Genomic DNA, 22,384 nt, shown 5'->3' with positions numbered 1-22,384 from the left:
AAGTGCTTATGTCAGTGCAATGCTTTGTCGCTGATCTCACCGTTAATCTTACTGAAATGAAGAGTTAACATTTTAAAATCTTTCTGATGGTTTGCACTGAAAAATTACCCGTCTCAAATAAACCCTATATTTTGTTCTTTGTTCTCACAATTTACCTAGAAGTAATTTGATTATCCAAGACAGTTAAAAAAAACAACAACTTTGTGAGATCACGTAATTGTCCAATTTTATTATTATAAAGGTTTGATTTACTGAAACCTTATGAAGCCTCAATAGGATGTAGGCTTTAAATATTTCTTTTTGATTGATTTGTGTATCGCTTTGGGCTTCAGAGTGAGAAATAAAATTATTGAAATGCCCACTAAAGAAATGCAAAGAGGTACAAAAAGGAGAATGTACCAAAAAATATGTTCTCCACTTTCTTCATAACACAAAAATAACTGGTAACGCCGGATGTTGTGTGTTTGGAAGAGATCTGTACATTCAATGTCCGCCTCTCCGACCACATGGATTGTCTTTGTTGTTGTAAATGTCCTAAACCACTCGGTTTGGCAGCAGTTGAATGGATTTCCCGTGAGGAAAACTGTATGAAGTTTCGAGGCTAATGTGTTAGCCTGAGCTGAGGGAATAGTGGACAGCTTGTTGTCCCTTAGATCAAGCTGCTTTAAGTCAAGACTCGAGACTGAATCTGGAAGATGTGTGAGGGAGTTGCATGAAATATTCAGGGACTTCAAATTCAGAAAATCTGCAAAGTCTAAGTCCCCAACGTGTGTATTTCCCAAACCTAAGTGATGTAGCGTTGTGCTCAGACTTTTTATTGATTGTTGGCCTCTCAGTCCAGGGTTATCAGACAGTTCTAAATGCGTGAGAGACAGTCCAGAGAATGCCAAAGGCGGAATTCTTTCGATGCGGCATCCCCTTAGGAAAAGCTGCCTTAAGGACACTGTGGTGTTCCAGGCTACACTTGCACTAGGTTCAACTTCCTCGCGAAAGCATATCCCTATGTTGTTGTAACTGAGGTCCACTGACCTAAGGCTTGGCAAGTTGAACAACAGTCCTAAGGATAAGCAGTCGAGATCATTCAGGCTAAGGTTAACGTAAGTCAAATTGCTAAGAGTTCTCAGCGTAACGTCATCCGCCACAATCTCCTTCAGTCTGTTGTTGCTAACGTCCAACTCGGACAAGCTACCAGAGAATTGCTCCGAAGTTAGATTCAAGCTTTCTAGACAGTTGGTGCACATTCGCAGTCTAGACAGGGATGACATTTTGTTGACGAACCCCAGCGGGAAGTACTGCAACTGATTCGCCCGTAGGTCTAAAACCTCCACTGAGGAGATGTCGCCGTGAATGCTGTCATCCCACAGCTTAGCCGTGATGTTGTTAGTGTTCTTCCTCACGTTGTAGAACTTGACAGTGGTGGTCACGTTGGGGAAGGTGGCATTGTCCGCCAGGTGCTCGTAGAATTTCACAACGTTGTGGGACAGGTACAGATTCCGTAAGCGGCTAATGTTGGGTAAGAATGGAAAGAATAGCAATTTGTTATCGGATAGATCAAGCGTCTCGATTTGGAAAGCGACGTCGACGTCCTGCCTGGAGATGAACCACTCGATGAAGTTGTGGCTGGCGTTTAGGACCACCAGTTGGGTCATGTGGAAGTCGGTCAGGCAAGGGAGATAATTGAAGGCCAAGTTGAGCCGCTGTAATCTGGGAGTGACGTCAAAGGCGTTGTCGATCTCAAACAGGAGGTTCCTCTGCAAGTCGAGCTCTTTGACCTGGTGAAGATCCCTGAATGAGGTCTCATCCAGACGGCGTAAGAGATTCCCCGAAAGATTTAAGTACTCCAGGGATGATAGATTTTGAACAAGGACAGCAGCCATTTCTTCATCCAGCCTATTCTCTGATAAATCTAAAAATTTAATCCGAGACAGCGTCTTTAAAGCATTGCTGGTTTCTGGGTAGCTAATATACAGATTATTACTTGCTAAATTAAGACTTTTTAACGATTTGGAGTGGTGAAAAGTGTTTGAATGTAACATCTCCACGTGGTTGCAGGCTAAACTGAGGGTAGTGAGCGAGGGATACGGGAGAGAGTTGTCCTGTAGTGTCTTGATAAGGTTGTGATTGAGCTGAAGCTCCTCGGTGCTGCCTGGTAGTCCCACAGGTACTGACGTCAGGTTGCTATTGTTGCAGACAGCTGTTCTTTGGGTCTGCAGACAATGAAAGAGGAGATCTCTGGTGGTTGCAATATTCTAAGAAACGTGGAATTTTTCTGGCAAATAACTTGAGCGAGTTCTCTTAAAGTGGAAGTAAACCCAAAGATTATCTTTACAATATGTTGTATGTTCCCCAACTAGTCTAAAAATGGCATTCTGATTATTATTATTGCGTTTGGGGAATATAAGTTAAGTAGCAAAATCCACCCATTTTCACCCAATTCAGACGGCGGCCATTTTGCTTTTACACTTAGAATGACATAGCAGTTGCTCAGGGCTCAGGTAACGACCAATCACAGTTCATGTGTTTTGTGAAGCTGAGCCGTGATTGGTTGTTAACTAAGACCTGAGCAACTGTGATGTGGATTTTGCTGCTTGACTCGTATTCTATCAACGCACTAGTATTCAAAATACCATATTTAGACTAGCAAGGCCGCATGTAACATAAAGAAAATGTTTGCGTTGACAAACCTTTAAAAGGAATTTACCATCAAGACAATGAATACATTGGCTTCATAGTCATCGCTCTTTACTACGGTGGCCCTGAAGTGCAAAACACAAAAACAAAACACCACATTTCAGGGCCACCGTACTTTATCTGGTATGACAGATGTTTGTTGTGAGCAGAACTCATCTTAAAGTTATTAATCAATTTCAAATTTTGTCGGCCTTTTACAGGATTTGGGAATTCAGCAATTTTTCACAATTTTTTTTTCTTATTTAGTGAAATTCAAACTACAGTTGCCAATTTCATGTGAGTTACTTTAACCTTTTTGTTGTTGTTGTTGTTGGCCATTTTGCAGTATCATATTCATATGCTACATAAAGTACCGACTATTGAGTAAGAAGTACTTTGACTGGCACTATATGCAGTTTTATAAACAATTGGAGAATGTTAGGGGATGCATTGTGATCATTTATGAGCTTGTATTTTGTAACGTAGTTTTTTTGTTTTTTTTTCTCTCCCCCATTTATCTTATTTTGTCTCCACATACCTGCAAAATGTGACCTGTGTGAAACTAATTACGACTGCCCAGCTTTTACTCGACGTTCCCTCAATTTTTCGAATATATGAATGTGCTTTGAATTTCTTATTGGTTGAAAAGTCTTTGTTTTTGGCATGTGGATGTGTCTTTACATGTTAGAATGTGCTTTTTCTATACCAATTGATGTGTTTTTCAAATTTCTATTAAACTGCACCTTGAGAAGTCAAGGCTACGCATAAGCCAAAAAAAAAAAAAAAAAAATCATAATTTTAAGGATTTTTATACTTTTATTCAATCAAGTTCATTGTATGACAAGAGCTTACCAGTTTGCACTGACTGTGTTGTAGATGACTTGAGGCTGGTGCGAGGATGGTCCACATGGAGAGCAGTAAGCAAAAGAGGATGGCTGAAGGGCCGTGAACTGACATTTTAACATCCTCACTGTTCAGAAGATCATGGAAAAGAAAAAGAGGTGTTTTATGGAAAGACTTGACATAATTTGTCTTATTTTCAAATTACTTAATGATTTTTTCGTCTTGTGATTGCCAGCATTATTTTTTGTAAATAATAATAAATGCAGTACTATTCACTTTACTTATAATAATAATAATGACGGTATTAAAAATAAAAATATTTTACTAATTTCACTTTGTGGGTCTTGAAACAATGTGAAAATTGTTTCTTCACAAAAATAAACTTGCGATAATATAGAGGGTGAGATCAATAGCGTGCATTGCACCAAAGTATTAACATTAACACTAGTAATCATAATGATTTCTTTTTAAACAGTATGTTAGTTTTCCAATCTTAAACGTGCATAATGCATGAACTTACAGTGGTGGCTAGGTGTGGATCCCCCAAGCCACTGATGCCAGCTCCCCTGACCATATCGCTGCCTTGCTGTCCGGTCTCATGCGTGATCTTGATGTGCCGTCCTCTTGACAGAAGCAATGACACCTTCTGTTTTACTATTCACGGAAGCATGCAGCGGAAACCAAGTCACATGGACAAGCTGCAATGGGAGAGGTTCTCAAGCTCAAGGGGCCACATGAAGGCAAGTGCTGCTCTTTTTTTTTACTCACCAAAACCCCAGGCGTTACATCTCACATATTAGAATGGTGGTTGCGAGCGCAGCTGCCGCCACAAGAACCCGGGCAGAACACACCCTTGACACTCTTATTTTTTTTTTGACACACACTTGGCCTGTTCTCATCAGCCAGGAAACCAGTCAACGTACACACCCTTCCTGCTCGGTTTGAGGCCTGCTGCTGCAACAGCTACAGTTAGTATTGTATTATAGGATATTATTTATTGAATAGTTTCAATTATATCAGGCCTTGATGTATGGAAAGATAAACAGGGTATTCACAGTATTATTTATTTGGCTTTATGTGTTGTCCCTGTTGTCATATTTTGACCCAAACTGTTTATCCTTGGTATCCACCCCACAGGCAAAAAATAGGGAACAAGGAATAAGGAAGTGAAGTGCCTGGCTGGGGCAGAGGTCATGCTGTAAGTGTGGCAATAGAATCATGTTGCACATGATTCCTTGATGATAATGGATGGTAGGTTACCTAAATACTAATAGTGCTCCTGTACAGATTGTATAGGAATTAACTTTTTTATTTTGAACTTAACGTGACATAACATCTCAGTTGACATTTACATTTGGAAGTGGCCAATTTTAGGCTACTGCCATGCAAAAATATTCTAAACTAATTAGGTTGATGGATTTGCCATTAATACAGATGTAGAATCTCAACATTAAATAATGAATAAATAATCTCTTAAAATGACAAGTGTGTAGGATTTGGTGCCATCTACTGGTGAACTAATAGAAAACGATTTTGAAGCACACGCAGAGGAGCTAGCGAGCTCTACCCACTCGGTTATTTTTCTTCTTCAATCAGAAATGCTTTGCGCTGGTTGATGGGTACTTGGCTGGGGGAAAAAATCACAGGGCGTACATCACTGGAAAAAAAAAAGTTGAGAACCACTGACCTAGTGGACGCAACATTTTTATTTTTAACATGATCATGCAGATCAAGTTTCGATTGTGATTGGTTAGTTAAGAGCCAATCATGAACCAGAAGTAGTAGTTCATAGTAGAAAGTGTAATCAAAGCATATCTAATGGTGTGTTGACTAAATGATTCTTAAGCATTATTGTGTGTAGCTTCGGGGATTACGACTGAAATGAGGAACACCACAATTATGCAAATCTGTGTTCTATTTTCGTGAACTGTGGAGGAGGAATACTAGTTGATGTAGCAAGGGAATGTGGGATATTTTCTTGCAGGAAAAGAGCTTGTGCGGCCTCCCCCAAGGCTGCTCGACATCTGCTCAACATGCGCGTCAGCAACAACTTCTTTTCGTTTATCTGCATGGTTGTATTTTTTGTCATCAATGGAGAGGTGAGCTGTAAAATTGATTCACGTATTTTATTCTTTAAGGTCTTATTTTTAAAAAATGGTGGAAATTTAACATTTCATTTACGTTATATTTGGATCACCAGAGGGCGCTCATCCTTCTTGCCAGTCTTTTGATAAATCATAAAATAATTCTGTATGTTGTTGGCTAATTTTGAGGACAAAAAACATACATTGAAATGACACAATAGACAGTATAAAAATAAAATAAAAAAACAAACAACTAAATACAAAAGAAAATGGAAAAGACAAAACATATACCCCTGTAAAAGAATAACTGGACAAAATGAAGTAAAAAAAAAAAAGAAGAAAAAAAAAGAGGCTATTATTATTTTTTAATCTTTTTCGTTTCAAAAGGTCCTCTGCGATTAATGTAGTTTTGGCTCCCTCTTGTGGTCACGTACGTCAACATTCCAACTTTAACTTCCTTGAAAACTATCCGTTCAATTTGAGGGGAATAAAAAACGCTAATACAGTACCTATAGAATATATGAATTTATGTGCTCAATTAATGTTTCCTACACAGGTCTACTGCAAATGGTCAAGTAAAACAACTCCTTCATATTTTTTCGAAAGCTGTTGTATTGGATCCCTCCCTGACGATGGAACAAGAGATGCAAATTAGTGAAATAGCTACAATACCATATATATTTACATTTGTAAATGTTCATTAATATGTCCCCCAGCAGGAGAGAACATGTGGTGCTCTGGGTCCTCTTCCAAAGTGCCTGGCCGCTGTGAGACCACCAGATGACGAGTCGGCAGCCATCCCACCAAGTGTCCCCACATTTTTTCCCCCCCGGGGTTAACTTGGACTTTCGGGGGTGGGGGAGTGCAATAATATGGTGAATTCATCTTTGTTTCTCCTAATAAATCACAAGTAACAAACTACACTGCCTCTTTGCTTCAGTCATAAAGTGACTAAATGTTCGTAATTTCAAGACGAGACCCCTGTAGCTTGACAATGAAAGCATACCACACCATGACAAATATGCTCAAATCAAGTCGTGGGAAATTTCCCAGATAACCACAAGATAGAATTGAAATATTTGTCTGTACTATAGCCTACTATTTGTATGGAAGACATAGCAATGCTAACGTGGAAACTGTTTTTGAAAAAAGTGAATGGGCAATAAAATGTTTCAGGACAGATTTAGTGATGGAGGTGGGTGAAAAAGGGTTAGTTACTTTACATTTTTATTTTGGTAAATGTTCACTTTGATGCTAAAAGTGGTACGTCGTACTACATTTAGATAGCGCTTTTCCACCTTACAAGAGCTTTACATTCATCTACTCATGACGTGGCGTCAGGAGCAACCAGGGGCTCCATATCTTGCTCAATGAAACGTCGACGTGGTCACAATGGCATGGGATCAAACCCACAAGTCCTGGGTTGGCTGACGACCACTCTACCACTGATCCTGTGTTTTTCGCCCTCGCGAAAAGAAACAAGCAGTCCTACCAAAGCAAAGGTGGTGACTGGTGCCAAAATCGTCAGTTTACTTCGCATCTAGAATACAAAAGGAAAATTCGTGGTGACTCGGACAACGTGGTCCCGAGGTAAAAACTTTACCTGCGATTCAGACGACTCGGGTGCGATCCCCGCGTTGGCCGTAATTTACAATTCAAAAGTGAGCATGTGTAAGAATCGAACCCGGGTTTTCTGATTCACTGGTAAAGTGATTTACCACTCAACCAACTCGAAGTGAAAATTTTTAGTCGTTTGTTTCTATTTAAATGTTGGTTGGTGCATTTCCGTTGCTACGTCACTACAATACTGAATGAATATATACCAATAGGGTGAGCTCACCACACGATTTAATGGATGAGTGGTTAACGACTTCGTCTTCGGACTAGACGAGCCGAGTTCGATCCCACAACGGGTTCTCCTTATTAGACACTGGATGTTTCCCTCTCGCTTTTCCAATACATCGAAGCTCGTTTTCTATTTCTTTCTGTCTTAAGTAAAGTGTTTTTTTTCGCTTAATTTTTGTTCAGTGACGTCATAACCGGAAACCTATTTAAGCAGGGACAAACGCGACACTCATTCTTTCTCACCTCAGACAGCATCCCGTCGTCCTCGTCCACCCGCTGCTCCGCACGCATTTCCACAAGATCGTCCAACACTTTGCCAAAGTGAGTGTTCGCTCTTTTAATCACTTTTTAAAATTCACTGCTTTTTGCTTTTAAGGTGATGCGCAACACTTTTGGCGTGCTTGCACCTTGCTAACACGTTTTGCGCCGGCGTTGCTACTCAAATGGTTCGACGAGGTGAAACTGCACCAAAACTCCTGTATTATCGTCTCTAACCTTTTCCAGTGTCACGACGAAAGCGAGTGCCCTTTTCCTGAAGGTAAACGTGTGCATATTAATTCCACGGAATGAATCAAGCATATAAACATGCGTGTTAATAGTCTAATTGTCTGTCCACAGGTGGAAATCTTCAAACAGAGCCCAAAATGGCCGACTTGCTGGTCACAAGCAAGTATCAAGTCTAATTGTCTCATTTCTGTCCACAGACTTGCATAGTCAACACAACGGCCAGATTGACTGCAAAATGGTAGAATTTGTATTTTATTACATATATCCATTATTAAACAGACTAAACCAAGTGTCAGAATGTTTATTCTTATTTCTGGCTACAGGTTCCAAAATGGCTGACTTGCTGTCCTTTTGAGGTATGGCTTTGAGACTTTTGCAGGTCCCCTCAACATTTCAGTATGCCAAACTAGCTTCTAATTGCTGGCTGTTTAAAAGTAAAATGCTTACACCAACGTTGACGATCTTTCAGGTCGCCAGCTGCAAATTGTCTTGGAAGAGGTGTCCAGCGCTGCCCTGCTGTCTTCCCTGGTGAAGAAACACACACTTTGACAAGAGTCCAAATGTTTGACTAATTTAGTTCAGCATGTCATCGAGAACAGACATTCTTGTTGTAATTTTACATTCTTGAACCTCTTGTATCACTCCAGGCAGAACGAGCTCGTCACAAGAATTCTGGATGACGGTGGTTCAATGCAAGCTGTTGGAACAAGACTAGTAAGATTTTTTTTTTTTTTTTTTTGTCATATCCTCTCTTATGCAGTTTCACTGAAACGGCACTCAGGACAGGCTTCCCTAATCCTGGTCCTTTTTTAGGTTTCTGTTCTCCAATACACCTGATTCTGTTCTTAAGAGTGTCAGGTGTTGTACAGGGGAAAAAAAAAAAAAAAAAAAAAAATCTAAAACCTGCAGGACCAGTATTGGGGAAGCCTCCACAACAAGTTACTTTACCCTCTCTCCTTCTTTCTGCTGTTGTCCACCAGGTGGTGCTGAAGAGCCAAATTGACGCAGCATGGCTCCACTTGTGCAGTAAAACTCCTCTTCAATATTTGGACCTGTTGCAAAGATTGACTTCATAATCCAATTTTTTCTTTTCAAATTCTAGATGGCTGACGCAAACTCCAAACAAACTTCGCAATTTAAGGGCACTTACCTGCTTTTTCTTTGACTACATGCAGCGCAGCTTCCAGTAAAAGTGCTGCCCGTCAGATTCTGCAACAAAAACAACTCTTGGCAGATGGTGCTGAAAGCTGCCTCCATTTCCAATGTTGTGCAAATAAACTAAATGGCTTCTTGACCAGCCCTTCCTTGTGGTGTGTGCAGTTTTGTCCATCCTCATCAGGAGTGTCAACATGCTCGAGCTGCTTCAACAGAAGGTTAATCACAAAAAAATAAAGTTGATTTAAAAATGAGTAAACTTGCATGTTCCTTGTCTTGCAGATGAAGCTGCTGGAATGTTCCAAGGTGAAAGCAGACTGACTTGAATCTGCCTCAGGATGAGTCCTCAGCTGGTAAGAGAAGGCACATTTCATTTCAGCTATCATGTTTCAATTGTCTCACTTTGAATAACTTTTTGTGGACGACAGGGTACCCGCTCACGGCCAAAGTTCAACGAGAATCGCAGAGCAGCAAGACTTTTTTTTTTTTTTTTTTTTCTCTCCCCTCCGTTTCTTCCGCATACACAAGGTACACGAGAGATGTTTATACTCTTCATTGCACAATCATGGCAACTTTGATCAACTCCCCCCCACCCCCTTCTATAGGAAGCAAGGAATGTGATCAGCTTCCTGAAAATGCAGCAGTGTGGAACCAAAGTTTCAGAAAACATGTCTTGGTAGGTTTCATGCCAAAAACATCTTTTTCTGCACTCCAAGTTGACTTAACATTCTGACTCACGGTTTTGTCTTTTCTTTAGGTCCACACTCTTCTTCCTGGCCAGCCACTTGACCATACGCAGGGATGAGCAGACTGTCATCCAACTTGAAACTTGTTTGCTTTGTGATTTTATGTCTTACTCTGCAAAAAATAAAGCTTGATTATAAAAGAACACTAACTCTTAATTTGTCCTTCTCAAACATACCACACAATCTAAAAAACACACACACACAAAAAAAAAAAAAAAAAAACAACTAATAATTTTCCCTATTTTAATTTTCTCATTTTTTTTCGTCCCCTGAAAATTTTTTTCCACCAAAATTTTTAAAAAAAAATTCTCAAATTGGGAGTGCCTAGGCTGAAATGATGCTTGATGATTTGCTGATGGTGCTAGAAGTGGGTGGAGCAACAAGGATAAAATGCTGTGATTGGTTGATAAGTGGGTGTGGCTATGTAAATTAGAAGAGCTGTGATTGGTTGGTCAAAGTGGGCGTGATTGTACAACTTTGAAGCAACGTGATTGGTCAGAACAGCAAAAGTGAGCAAATTCGCACACTGTGATTGGTCAGTTTGGTGTGGGCGTGGTTATCCAAATTTGAGTAGCTTCGTGATTGGTGGAGCCAAAATTGGGCGGAGTTAGAGGCATTCAAAGCAGCAGGTAGCATTTTTTTAAAGCCACTTCAAGGCTTGAGGTGAGAGTTGCACATCAGTCTCTACAATGGACACGAGACTTTTTCTCTTCCCTTCTATCTCACGTCAACCAAAGTTACATCAATTTGACAATTTGGAGCCACGTGGAGACCAACAGGAGTAGTAAGACTACACTCGTGTCTACAGTGGTGACTGGTGTGAAACTCACCTCAAGCTCTGATATAGTTTGCCACTACGCACCAACAGGCTTCCAAGGAGTTGAGGGCACATTGACTCAAAACATCAAGACTCCCATTCAAGTTGAACAATTTATTGTGCTTGACATGACAATTTGAAAGCATTTTAGGAGGCAAACAAGGTTTGCGTGGAACTAACTAAGCTGAAAGAGCTCATGTGTGACATCACTTATTTCCAATTACACACGGATATTTAGTGTATATGGCACCAAGGAGGACATGAGCAGAGCCAACCATCTGACATCTCGCCGCACTTGGGATCAAAAGTAAGTGTCATGTAATTTACAACATCATTACACACTTCTGGACATGTTTTGAAATCGCTCTCATGTTAACCAAGTTAATTAAAAAATAAAATAAAATACAATAAAGAAAGGAGGATGAGAAAAACTTACAGCTCGGTGGGAAAAAAAAAATCATAAAAAGTCATGGAGACTCTGAGGCATACTGTCAGAGGAGTTTATTGTCAAGGCAAAAACTCTTCATCAGGGCAAATGAGGCATCACAGGTGTCTGAACATTTCACCTGAAAAGCAGTCATGTGACAGCAGCACAGGACAAATGCCAACCTGACTAAAAATAGGCATTACGTCAGCGCTTCTCAAAAGAGATTTTGAAAATATTTAAAAAGTAGCAGCCATGCAAAAAAAAAAAAAAGTTTGATCACAGCAGTTGCCCCCCTGCCACTACGAATGACCAAGCGCAAGCCCAAGATTCTCAACTAAAACTCACTTCAGTGCAACAATGCAATATTCACTGTTGACTATTGCTAATGTTTTTCATTATTAAATAGACACTTTAAAATTTCTTTAGCAGTTCCTGTTTTTATTTAAAAAAAATAAGTGGAATATTTATTTTTGAGAAAAGGTCTGTAGATATGGGCACAAAGGAGGGCACGCTAAGTTAATTAATATTTTTATGTGCACAAATATTTACTTTACAGTTAATTTTTTTAAACTTAGGATACCACTGCAAATGGAGTTGTAAAGTTTAATAAACCAGAAACAGATGCCAAAGCGTCTGTTTTTTCAAAACAGAAATTCAAAACTTGTCCAGAAGTGTTTGACCTTGTTCTTGTCTATGTGTGGTTCAGTGTCAAACAGTACATAAAGTTGTGCCACAGCGAGGTCGGCACACTCACGTCCATCTTGTGGTGAAATGTAACATCACATATGAGGGGCCGGATTGCCACAGATTCTCAGTGCAAAGACTTGCCAATTCAAAGTAAAAGTTTAACATCAGAGTTTCTGTCCATTACTCACAATCATCATGTGTCCAAATGCAGGTTGCCGTCCATCCCTTGGGCACGCCCCACAAGTCTGTCGGCTGCTGAAACCTCCCCCAGGCTGTCATGCAAACAAGAACCAAAACAGTGAGTAACATTCTCAACACTTTTCAATGGCCACAAAGTCAACATACTAATAATAATCCGACATGCCACAATAGGCAAAAACAGGCAACAAACTGCTCCTCTCTCATTCCTTCACTTTACCGTGGAAAAATAATACTTAAATCGAGCAATATTATTCTCAAAAAAGTAACATTATCTTGAAAAGATTTTTTTTTTTTTCAAAAACAGCAAAAGTTATGATTTATAAGAGTGGAGATCAACGTTTATTTACTAATTACAGACGTATATATTTTTGATGTAGTGCCCTGAATGGCCTCTGAAAATTCCAAAGGATTAGTCTACATACACCATCAAAATAAAGCTACATACAAATTGATAACCCAAGTATTAGAGACAGCTCTCATACATCTACACACTCGAAATTTTTGGCTTTAGTCTATTTAAATAAATGTTGTTGTTGTTGGTTCTTTTTTATGACAGATGGTCTAATAGATATATATTTTTAATTAAACCAATATTCAGAAAATATTAGCAGTATTCCTCTTGTTTGTAGCTTGTGCAGGTGTACCTAATATTTTGATCCAATCTCCACCAGCCGCACAAGCTCCATAGAACAAAACATGAAGCAAAATAGGCACGTGTTACCTTTGTTGAAGTGAAGGGATGTGCAGAATGTGAAGCCATCACTTTCTTTCATTGTGGCCGTCAGCTTCTATTTGGAGAAGTACACGCCAAACAACATTCAAGTCAAGCGTTTTCCTTGATTGACTTTTGATTGACAGCTGGGTGTTATTTGTGGGCGTGGTAGACACACAGCTTTGTTGACAACTCACTCCAACAGGTATCTGGTGCCGTTCGCTAATCTTTTGAGTTCTGGCGGGTGTAGCAAATGTTCGCACGAGCAAGGAAATTGTAGGCTTCAACACAAAACAACACCAACGAACGAGGAGCCTCCTTTAAACAGGAATTTCAGTTAGGATGATTGCGACACACTGCTTGTGTGAGTGAGGAGTCCTGCCTCTCCTCAAAATCGGATCCCGTGAAATCAAATACCTCGCCTCGGTGCTTCCAGGTGATTACGTGTCTCATTGTGGCTAGTATTATTTATTTTTATTTTTTTTAACAGGAACATATTTAGATGAAACGCCTACAGATTCAAATCAATCGGATAAAATCTGTGGGAGGAGTTCTGGGAAATGTGACCGCTTTAAAAGACCAAAAATGTGGGGGATTACAGTGATGCTGATGCAAAAAGGATAAGGAAACGTTTCGTATCATATCCGATTCCTCACAAAGCTAAAGAGGTTAATTTTAAAATATTAAATGATATTTATCCTTCTAACCACTTTTTGCATATAAGATTTAATTGGGACAATAACTTGTGTGTATTTTCCAGCTGGTTATTATCCAAAAAACATTGCACTGCGTCCTTTAAATTGGATGTCAGTTAAAGTTGGAATTTTGTTACAGGAAAAGAATTTGGACTTTTTGGTTAACAATTTAATTTCTCTTGCAAAACATTTTAATCATAGATGCAGATACCTCAAGGTGAAGCCCCACATCAATAGTTGGAAGAATGATTTCAAATTGTACAAAAAAATAAATAAAAATCCTTGTATTTCATGACTAACAAAACTGCCCAGAGACTATTTTCTTTAATGGAACAGTTATCTTCTTTTGGACTAAATTCATCAACCCCCCCCCCCCCCCCACTTTTTCTCCTTTTGTCAGAATTTTTGTAAGTGTTGGGTTGTTTCATATTTTTTTGTCATGACCAATCACCACTCAACTTTTTCAGTTGTGTGTGTGCATGTCAATAAGAGAAAGGGCATGTGAAGAGCAGTACTTTATTCAGGATCGTAATCAGGTACACTTTTTTTTTTTTTGTAATCTCACCACAATGAATCAAAGTTTCTCCAAAGTCAATTCCAATCAATCAATCAATCAATCAATCAATCAATGGGTATGAACTTCACACAAAAACTAAACAAACTACATACAATGCGGAGTGTTTTGGCACAAGGACTAATTGTCAATACTTGGAAATTAAAAAAATATTTAAAATCACTGCAATTGTAATTACCCTTAATATTAAACATGGAAAATGTAATATAAAAAGGATATATAAGGCACAGTGCATATGAATGTGCATTTACATGTAAACATGAGATTGTAGCTATCAGATAGTTTTAATCTGCTGTCCCTTGTCAGGTTGATGTAACATTTTAAAACAAATTAAATTTCAAAATAGGGTAAGTCAAGACACATACAAGTACACAGATCATTTGTTTATTAAGCGGTAGACACGATTTCTGCATATTAAATGTAAATTCATACCACCATGAAATGATACCATATCAAGCTTCATCAATCAATGCTATTCTTTATTGGGGGCGGCGTGGCTCAGTGGAAGAGCAAGATACTTAACCTGCAGTTGCTCCTGACGCTGCTTATCAGTAGGGGAATGAGTAGTCAAATGTAAAGTGCCTTGAGGGCCTTGTAAGGCGGAAAAACGCTATATAAATGAAGTACCGTTTACCAGCACACGTGTCTCTTAGCATAGTCATTTCTTGGGAATTTTTTTGACCACAAACTGAGCAGGTATAAGGCTTCAGCAAAGCGCGATTGGCTGGTATCATGTCACATGAGAAGAGATACCTTCAGGGTTCGCATCAGTTTCACCGGCAATAACATGAAAATGATTAAATTAGTGTTAATATATTTTTTCACCCGCTTAAGAGAGCTTGAAAGCAAACAAATACTTTGGAGAAAATGTAGAGAAGTAGTTATTTTACCACAACAAAATACATCAACAAACCATCTAGAGTGACACCATGATTTTATTCTCCAATTTTTAAACCGTACAGAAGCTAATAGTACCATAGATAAACAGAAATAAATAGTAGAGTGTAATAAAACAGTCACACATTAAAATGGACACACTGACGTGACATACAATGTCCACCATTATTGGATGTGCGGACTTAAAAACGGCTGATCATAACGGTCCATACAACACTTCTCATGCAGACAACTACTAAGTCAGGTTGTATTGATGTGGCATAAACACAAATCAGAATTAACACGGGAGATAATGGCTTAGTACTAGGGGTGTCAGACGATTAAAAATTTTAATCGTAATTATTCTCGTGACTTCAACAGTTAACTCACGATTAATCGCAAATTTTATCTATTTTATTTTATCTGTTCTAAATGGACAATAAAATATTTTTGTTTAGATAAAAGTGGAAACAAATGTTAAACTAATATAAATGTGGCTGCATCTTTTAGTCATTGAGACAGTCATTTCATGGTAACTAAACATTGAGTTCAAATTAAAAAGATGTACTGTACTGTAAAAAGCGAGTGTGATATTGATTTGTGTTTAGGTCATTTTTTTCTGCCAAAAGATGACATAATTGCATTTGTAAGATGTTGGTGACAGCTTAGTGTATTTTTCTTTTCATAATAAGAGCTTTCTAATGTTTAACATGAAGTAACTTGTGAAATTTTGCAGTTTTAAAATTGTAAAATACAACTTAACCCCAATCGCCACAAATATATGCGTTTTTATTAAATGTATTACTGTTCAATTTTGATGCGGACGTGTCCGCTGCGTTGAGACTTCCCCGAGGTCATTAATCCTGCGTTTAAAAATGAGTGGCGTTAAAGGAAATTTAAATTAACTCAAGATTAATGCACCAATTTTGACGTCGGTAATTAGTACACAATGGGCTGTTTCCTGAAGTTATATGACACCAAGCTTTATTATATTAGCCACATACTGTATTGTTTGCCGCATTCTAGTTCATCTGGACCTTCAAGCAGAAGTCAAATCTGTAGTATGTGTTCAGCACTGAATCCGGAGAAAGTTTTGATTGGATTTGATGTCCTACATGTAAAAAGTGGTCTGGTAGCTAAACTGTCAAAGTGTTAAACTTCCACGCTGACACATAAATAAACACTGTCCTTTTCACAGTCAAAATTTGGACTCAGCATTCATTGTTGAGATGTAGAAGATGTGTCAATAGTCCTCGTTATAAATGTGAAGGGCTGCTTTGGTGGAGCATAACGGTTTGGCCTTCACAACCTTTAGATATATGCAGCACCTAGCCATCCAGTGGCTTCCCCAAGTACACCATCGTGACCTCGGTGTTGCCGTACACCGCGGAGACGGCCGGGAACAGGCAGGCTTTGGGCAGTCCCCGGAATGCAACTCCCAGGAACTCAAAACCCCTCTCGAAGGCTAACGTCTTGTCATCCATGTCAAGAATCACTCGTATTCTCTCCCCAATCTGCAAAAAAGAACAACAACAAAATATGTGACGGTGTTAATCAATATTTTCAGTTTATTAACAGTCAAAAAAGTGTATAAGGACGTCAACAGAGAGGAAACTGGTATGGGTCCTACCTGATATTTGGGTGCATTGTTACACTGTGGGAAATTACCGTTCACCTCCCCGTTGTGCAGCAGGTTGTTGTCGACCAGGTTCCAGCCCCAGCTTTGGTCATCACTGCCCAGAAGGGCCACGTAGCCTTGGCACTGCATCGATGCCCGCTTGGTGGCGATGCCAATCACCGCCACCGTGCCAAGAGGGCCTTCCCACCAGATCTCCCAGGCGTGCCGACCTTCCGAAAAGCCGATCTTGCCCCGTGCTCCATCCGTGCTCTGGGCGATGGGATTGCGATGCAGGGTGAATCCGTTCTTCTTCACGTACACATTGCGGGAACAGTCATGGGAGCTCAGAGCATGTTGAAAGGATTTGATCTGGAGACAGATTACTCGATTAGATTTGGAATAATTGATACTTCACACTTTGCAAAGCCTGAACCTCAGAAGTGCAAGGCACACTAGCTAACGGGTAAAAGTGTTTTTTCCTTGGTGATGACCCACGTGCCTCCCAATTTGAACCAAACTGTAAACACACCTTGCCCTTGTATGAAGGAAGGTTGCACAGGATGTCTGACCGCAGAGCTTCTTCACTTAATGTTCGAGCACCCACACTGCGCCACACCTCGCTGTTTTCATCCCCCAGAATGTTGTTCCAATGCCAGCACACCAACGCGCATCGAGTCAAATCGGCGAGCTCTAAATAGGAGAAAATGTGCTCCAGGACCCGAGCAGGCAGCCTCCCGGCCACCCCTGCTCCTCCCCCGGATGCCGCAGTGTAGAGAGGGCCGGCGGAGCTGCAACTAGCGCCTGCTGCAGCGCCCAGACAAGAGGAGCCTCCACCGGCCGCGCCCGACATAATAGTCCCACCGTTTGCAAACGAGTGAAAGCTGTCACCTACCGCCACAGAATGACCCCCTCCCCCCGATTATTAGTTTAATTCCGACATTTTAGTTTATTGACCCATACATGGGTGCTACTGGAACCACAACAGTATGGATCCCATTCCAGTTCGACCGCTGACGGGAAATGATGCGTAAGGTCCTTGAAGGAAAAAAAAATAAATCATAATAAATAAAATGATAACCGGATACTATATTTACATAAAGCCTACTACCTTGGTTTAAAGTAATGCAAATGTTTATTTTATTATGTTTAAGCGGAGAAACAATGCTAAAACACCGTCAAAATTCAATAATTTTTTATCCCAGGCTAGGACCTCAGATGACGTAACAACACGCCCAGTGGCATTCTTTGCAGACAGTTGTAAGTCAAGTGTCGTAATCTTTTTTTTAAAGTACAATTATGTGTGAAAGATTACAAGAACTAAAACAATAATCACATTTATCACAACACCTTCATGTATTATGAACGTATGTATATAAAATAATTTATACGGGGTTTTTTTCCAGAAGAAAATGACACAATTTCATAAACACCGAATCGAGAATGAATTTGCAAGGTGTCCTGTGAATAACTAGAAGTACTATTATTATTATTTTTCATTTCGTTCTGTTTTTAAACTAATTTTGCATTGTCACGAGGTTAGTTTAACAACAACAACAACAATAATAATAATGATAATAATAATAAGTTTATTATTATTATTATTATTATTATTATTATTATTATTATTATTATTATTATTATCATCATCACCATCATCATCATCATCATCATCATCAAGACGTTATCATACCTAATCAACCCTAATCACGTGACACTATACGGAAGTGACGCGGGCACTCAAAAGAGTTCAGCATCTGGGAGCAAAACACCAGCCAGCTTCATTTTATTTGCCATCGGGATTAAAAGAAGCGTATTTGCAGACGGCAATAACATCTACCAGTAAGTTATTGTAGTTGATTTGAACATTTTGTGGTTAGCGTTGCGTTGTGTGCCATGTTGGGACAAGCAGTGGTGCAGAACACAGCTGTCCGGCTGGCTGCCTCCTGAGCTGCGGCCTGGCGATTAACTGCCTCCGTTTGGCTGCTGTTCACGCACTCCGGGGGTAGTTGTTATTGTTTTTGTTTTTTTGGCATGGTCAGACAGATGATTGATATGCCGATCACCTTCAAAATAACAAAGTATGCAGGTTTTATGTTCTCAGTGCAAAGCTCATTTGGCGAGCTGACGTTGAACCGCTAGTTCGGCTCACGCGTTTAAGCTAGCTAATGATAACAAAGCGTCGATGGGTTTCACCTTCGCACACCTTGCCAAAATTCCTCCACATCATCTTCGCGTCCACAGGGAGCACAGCCAGCAACGATTCTACTAACGCCACTAACGTACATCAAAGTGTAATTTCTGATCATCTTTGAAGTCAAATTTGCCAACAGCCCGTCTGCAATCAACTTCTTATCATTTTAATCGTATTCGATCTCCTTAGTTTGTTTATTGCTACAAATTGCGATGTAAAATGCGTGTAGAGTTTAAGAAGAAAAAATTATATTTGACATACAATGACGCATTCTGCCGCTTTATTTCCACAGACATCGAGAGTGCACATTTTGATTTCCACAACTGCGTATCGTGTGTGTAGTCATTTTGAGCCCCGGTCTCCCGTCATCGCATCAGCCGTTGTGCAGTGCGTAACGGCCACCGTTAGGGGGCGCACTTGACATGTCCCAGCTCATAAATACGACGTTATTTTTGAACATTGAGATTTAAGAGATCTCTCTGATCTTCCCTGTGGATGCAAGTTGTGATAATACAAATCCAGAATGCCAAAAAATGTATATGTACGTGTGTGTGTATATAGTGAATTTTATTTATTGCGTGTTATTTCAGGATTTGGTGGTCATAATGAATCCAGTGTACAGCCCTGCACCAACAGGGGTCCCCTTCACCAATTCCAAGGGTATAGGCTACCCAGGTGGGTATTGAATCAAATGTTGTAAATAATGACATGATGCAATTATTTAAGGTTATTTGTTGTTGGTCATCATAGCTGGCTTCCCCGTTGGTTACGCCGCAGCTGCCCCAGCATACACTCCAAATGTCTACCAAGGAGCAAATCCAGCCTTCTCAAGTGGTATCTATCTATCTATCTATCTATCTATCTATCTATCTATCTATCTATATCTATATCTATATCTATATCTATATAATCTATTTTCTCTTCTGTAATCCAGGTTATGCCCCTGGTGCTCCATTTAAAATGTCCTGTTCCCCCAATACTGGGACTGTCCCACCATACTCCTCTTCCCCGAACCCTTACCCGGCTGCTGTATACCCAGTCAGGAGCACCTACCCTCAACATAACCCTTACGCACAGGTATGAAGTACTTTGTGGTGTTGTCGAGGTTATAAAAGACAGAAATCCATATCGAATGAAACATGCTGCCCGGTGTGATGCAGGCGCTGATACCTTCGCAACAGCAAGGTACTTACTTCACGCAGCCGCTGTACGCGGCCCCTCCTCACGTGATCCATCACACAACGGTGGTCCAGCCCAACGGGATGCCCGCGGCCATGTACGCGCCATCCATCCCTCCTCCCCGCAACAACGGGGTTGCCATGGGCATGGTGGCCGGCACCACGATGGCCATGTCAGCTGGTGGGTAGCTTTTAGGGATGGGCGAATACCGATAAAAGGTATCGGATCAATACGCTGCCTTATTTCAAGTTATCAAGTTCAACTAGCCACGTTTGTGGCTATTTTACAATCAGGAACTAGAAATGAGAAGAATAGCAAGTTGCTATTCATTTCCTGAATTTTAAAGGGATAATGTGACTCCCTGAGCCATTTTCAGAAGTAAAAAGTTGATATTTTGTCCAGAATGAATGTGATAACTTCAATTGACACGTTTTAAAAAAACATTTTCCACTTGTTGTCGACTGAAGATGACATCACCTGTGCTGAGGAAGTCGGTAACGACCAATCATGGCTCAGTTTGACGACCAAACCAAGAAAACAGATGAGCCATGATTGGCCGTTACCTACTTCCTCAGCACAGGTGATGTCATCTTTAGTCGACAGCAAGTGGAAAATTGATTTTTTAAAACTATTAAGTTATCAAATTCATTATGGACAAAATGCTAACTTTTTACTGCTGAAAATGGCTCAATGTGTCAGGTATCCCTTTAAGGGAAAATGTGATTTGGGGATGTAAAGGTCTTTAAAATGATCTTTCATTGTTTTATATTTGGGGATATTTTATGTACCAAAAGTACTAGTCGTATCGGTGACTACTCGAGTACTTGTATCGAACGTCACTAATTTATGTTTTAATGTACCGTTTTCCATTGTTTATCGCACGTTACCTGTAATAAATGAAATCCGCAAAGTAGTCTGCTTTATGTTTAACATCAAAATGTGTAACATCAAAATGCTGCATTCACGTTGATGTCAATTATGTTCACTCTTCACATCAGGAACTTTGCTGTCGACTCCGTCACCAGCGCCCGCCGCTCTCGCGCCGCACCCCGTCACCATGCCCACATATCGGCCCGCCGGCACGCACAGCTACAGCTACGTGCCGCCTCAGTGGTGAAGTCGAAGCAGAGTGAGTATGACGCATGAACAGTGTGAGCATGTCCACTAAGTGCTGACGGATGTCATGTCTTTTTTTTTTTTTTTTTTCTCACTATCTGGTTATGTGTGTGTGTGCAGGTGAGGTGATAGATATGCATTCACACTCCACTCCAGTGTTTTTTTTTTTTTTTTTTGCTAGCGGTGGTGGACCAACTCTGCCAGCATCTGCAACCAGTTTGTCTTCTTCCAGTATAATGTGAATCTGAAACCATGTTAGGGCCATTAGCATAGGGAGGGGGTGGGAGGCGTCCATCCCCATTCCACGGCGCACCCCTACGAGCCTGTTGCATATCTCACATCCAACGGCCTCAGCCTCCATGCAATTATTTATGCAGGCTGTCATGCAAATTTTAGAGTTTTTAACTAGCTTGTGGTGAAATTGGATTTTGGAGTAGTTAACCCCAAGCCTGATTTGGAGACGCGTCTGATGTTGAATGCATGTTCTGTATGTTGATATGTCAAGTAATGCTAGCGCAATCGACCTGCTGTGACAACTCCTTCAAAAGGAACACATCCAAAGGACGTTAAAAGTAATAAATCTCTAATGCTGACTTGCCAGTCACCCCATTTTAAATGTGAAAAAAGGTGAAAAGTGTTAAAGCAAAAATAATAATAAATAAATAGCAGCACTGCACCGTCATGCGCAGAACCAACGGTTCTGTTATTTACAGCTTTGTGTTTAAGTGGCGCTTGTTCATTTAATTTGATTTCTTTCGCTGATGCAAGTACGTGCATTGTGTTTTACCGTTAGCGTATTTTAAGAAAAAGAGCGGCACTTCGTGGCTGTGGACAAGTGCCGTTCCGACTCAATCGTTTAAAGTTGTCAAAATCCACGCAATATCTTAATAAGAAGATTTCTGACTTAACGATCAGGCTGAAACAGCTTTGTGCTTGAAGCCCTTTTGGGTAATATTGTTAGTGGGAAGAGAATTGATTTCTTTAATCCAAGACACCAATTTATATAGAGTCAACATGCAGGAACCATTGTGGGTGCGTGTGTTGTGTTTTTAAATTGGAGACTACAAAAAAATGGTGTCATAGAAATGTCTCATTTATTTTGTTCTCAAGTAGGTCTGAAACACTACACTGCTAACGACTGAAGTTGAAGAAACCCATTACTATAATTCGTGAATAGCACTACTGATGAAAAGCACTAAGTTAATCTGAGCTGTTTTGACATTGCTTACAGTTGTAGCAACAGCTGACACCTCAAAACCACTGTCCCGACTTGCTTTACGATGTCACCTGAGTTCAATCTGTTTTGTACGTTATTTTTATTTTGGTTCTTGGTTTGTATTCTAAAGAAAAGAGCAAAAATAAAAAGGAATATAAGATTAAACTTGTCTGCCGTTGTACAGTCCTTGATGACAAACATATTTTGCTGTACATTGTAAATGTG

The 22,384-nt window shown here is 40.0% G+C and overlaps 3 protein-coding genes across 7 annotated transcripts; 1 reads left to right on the top strand and 2 right to left on the bottom strand.

Annotated features, from left to right (window-relative positions):
- Positions 1 to 214: 214 nt before the first annotated feature.
- Positions 215 to 4,135, bottom strand: nrros (negative regulator of reactive oxygen species). Its single transcript, XM_077508559.1, has 3 exons — positions 4,034 to 4,135; positions 3,523 to 3,640; positions 215 to 2,207 (listed from the first exon to the last, which is right to left on the bottom strand). Exons 2-3 carry the CDS (start codon positions 3,625 to 3,627, stop codon positions 270 to 272), a joined length of 2,043 nt encoding a protein of 680 aa, XP_077364685.1. The 5' UTR covers positions 3,628 to 3,640; positions 4,034 to 4,135; the 3' UTR covers positions 215 to 269.
- A 6,405-nt stretch (positions 4,136 to 10,540) lies between these two features.
- Positions 10,541 to 22,324, top strand: fam168b (family with sequence similarity 168 member B). Of its 5 annotated transcripts, none has more exons than XM_077508573.1 (8): positions 10,541 to 10,974; positions 11,993 to 12,079; positions 19,239 to 19,323; positions 19,399 to 19,482; positions 19,583 to 19,725; positions 19,809 to 20,007; positions 20,826 to 20,956; positions 21,125 to 22,324. In XM_077508573.1, exons 2-7 carry the CDS (start codon positions 12,059 to 12,061, stop codon positions 20,942 to 20,944), a joined length of 651 nt encoding a protein of 216 aa, XP_077364699.1. In that variant the 5' UTR covers positions 10,541 to 10,974; positions 11,993 to 12,058; the 3' UTR covers positions 20,945 to 20,956; positions 21,125 to 22,324. The 5 variants fall into 5 exon arrangements, with proteins under 5 accessions (XP_077364699.1, XP_077364698.1, XP_077364700.1 ...); XM_077508572.1 differs by having other exon boundaries at positions 10,543 to 10,974; positions 21,064 to 22,324; XM_077508574.1 differs by lacking the exons at positions 10,541 to 10,974; positions 11,993 to 12,079 and adding an exon at positions 18,148 to 18,296 and having other exon boundaries at positions 21,064 to 22,324.
- On the bottom strand, positions 14,881 to 17,461 carry fbxo45 (F-box protein 45). The gene is made up of 3 exons (XM_077509486.1): positions 16,987 to 17,461; positions 16,470 to 16,826; positions 14,881 to 16,353 (listed from the first exon to the last, which is right to left on the bottom strand). Exons 1-3 carry the CDS (start codon positions 17,305 to 17,307, stop codon positions 16,168 to 16,170), a joined length of 864 nt encoding a protein of 287 aa, XP_077365612.1. The 5' UTR covers positions 17,308 to 17,461; the 3' UTR covers positions 14,881 to 16,167.
- Positions 22,325 to 22,384: the final 60 nt, after the last annotated feature.

Source organism: Festucalex cinctus, chromosome 20 (genome assembly GCF_051991245.1).
Source record: "Festucalex cinctus isolate MCC-2025b chromosome 20, RoL_Fcin_1.0, whole genome shotgun sequence".
Classification (NCBI taxonomy): Eukaryota; Metazoa; Chordata; class Actinopteri; order Syngnathiformes; family Syngnathidae; genus Festucalex; species Festucalex cinctus.
The sequence above is the reverse complement of the archived record's forward strand: the minus strand, read 5'-3'. Positions and strand labels throughout refer to the sequence as shown.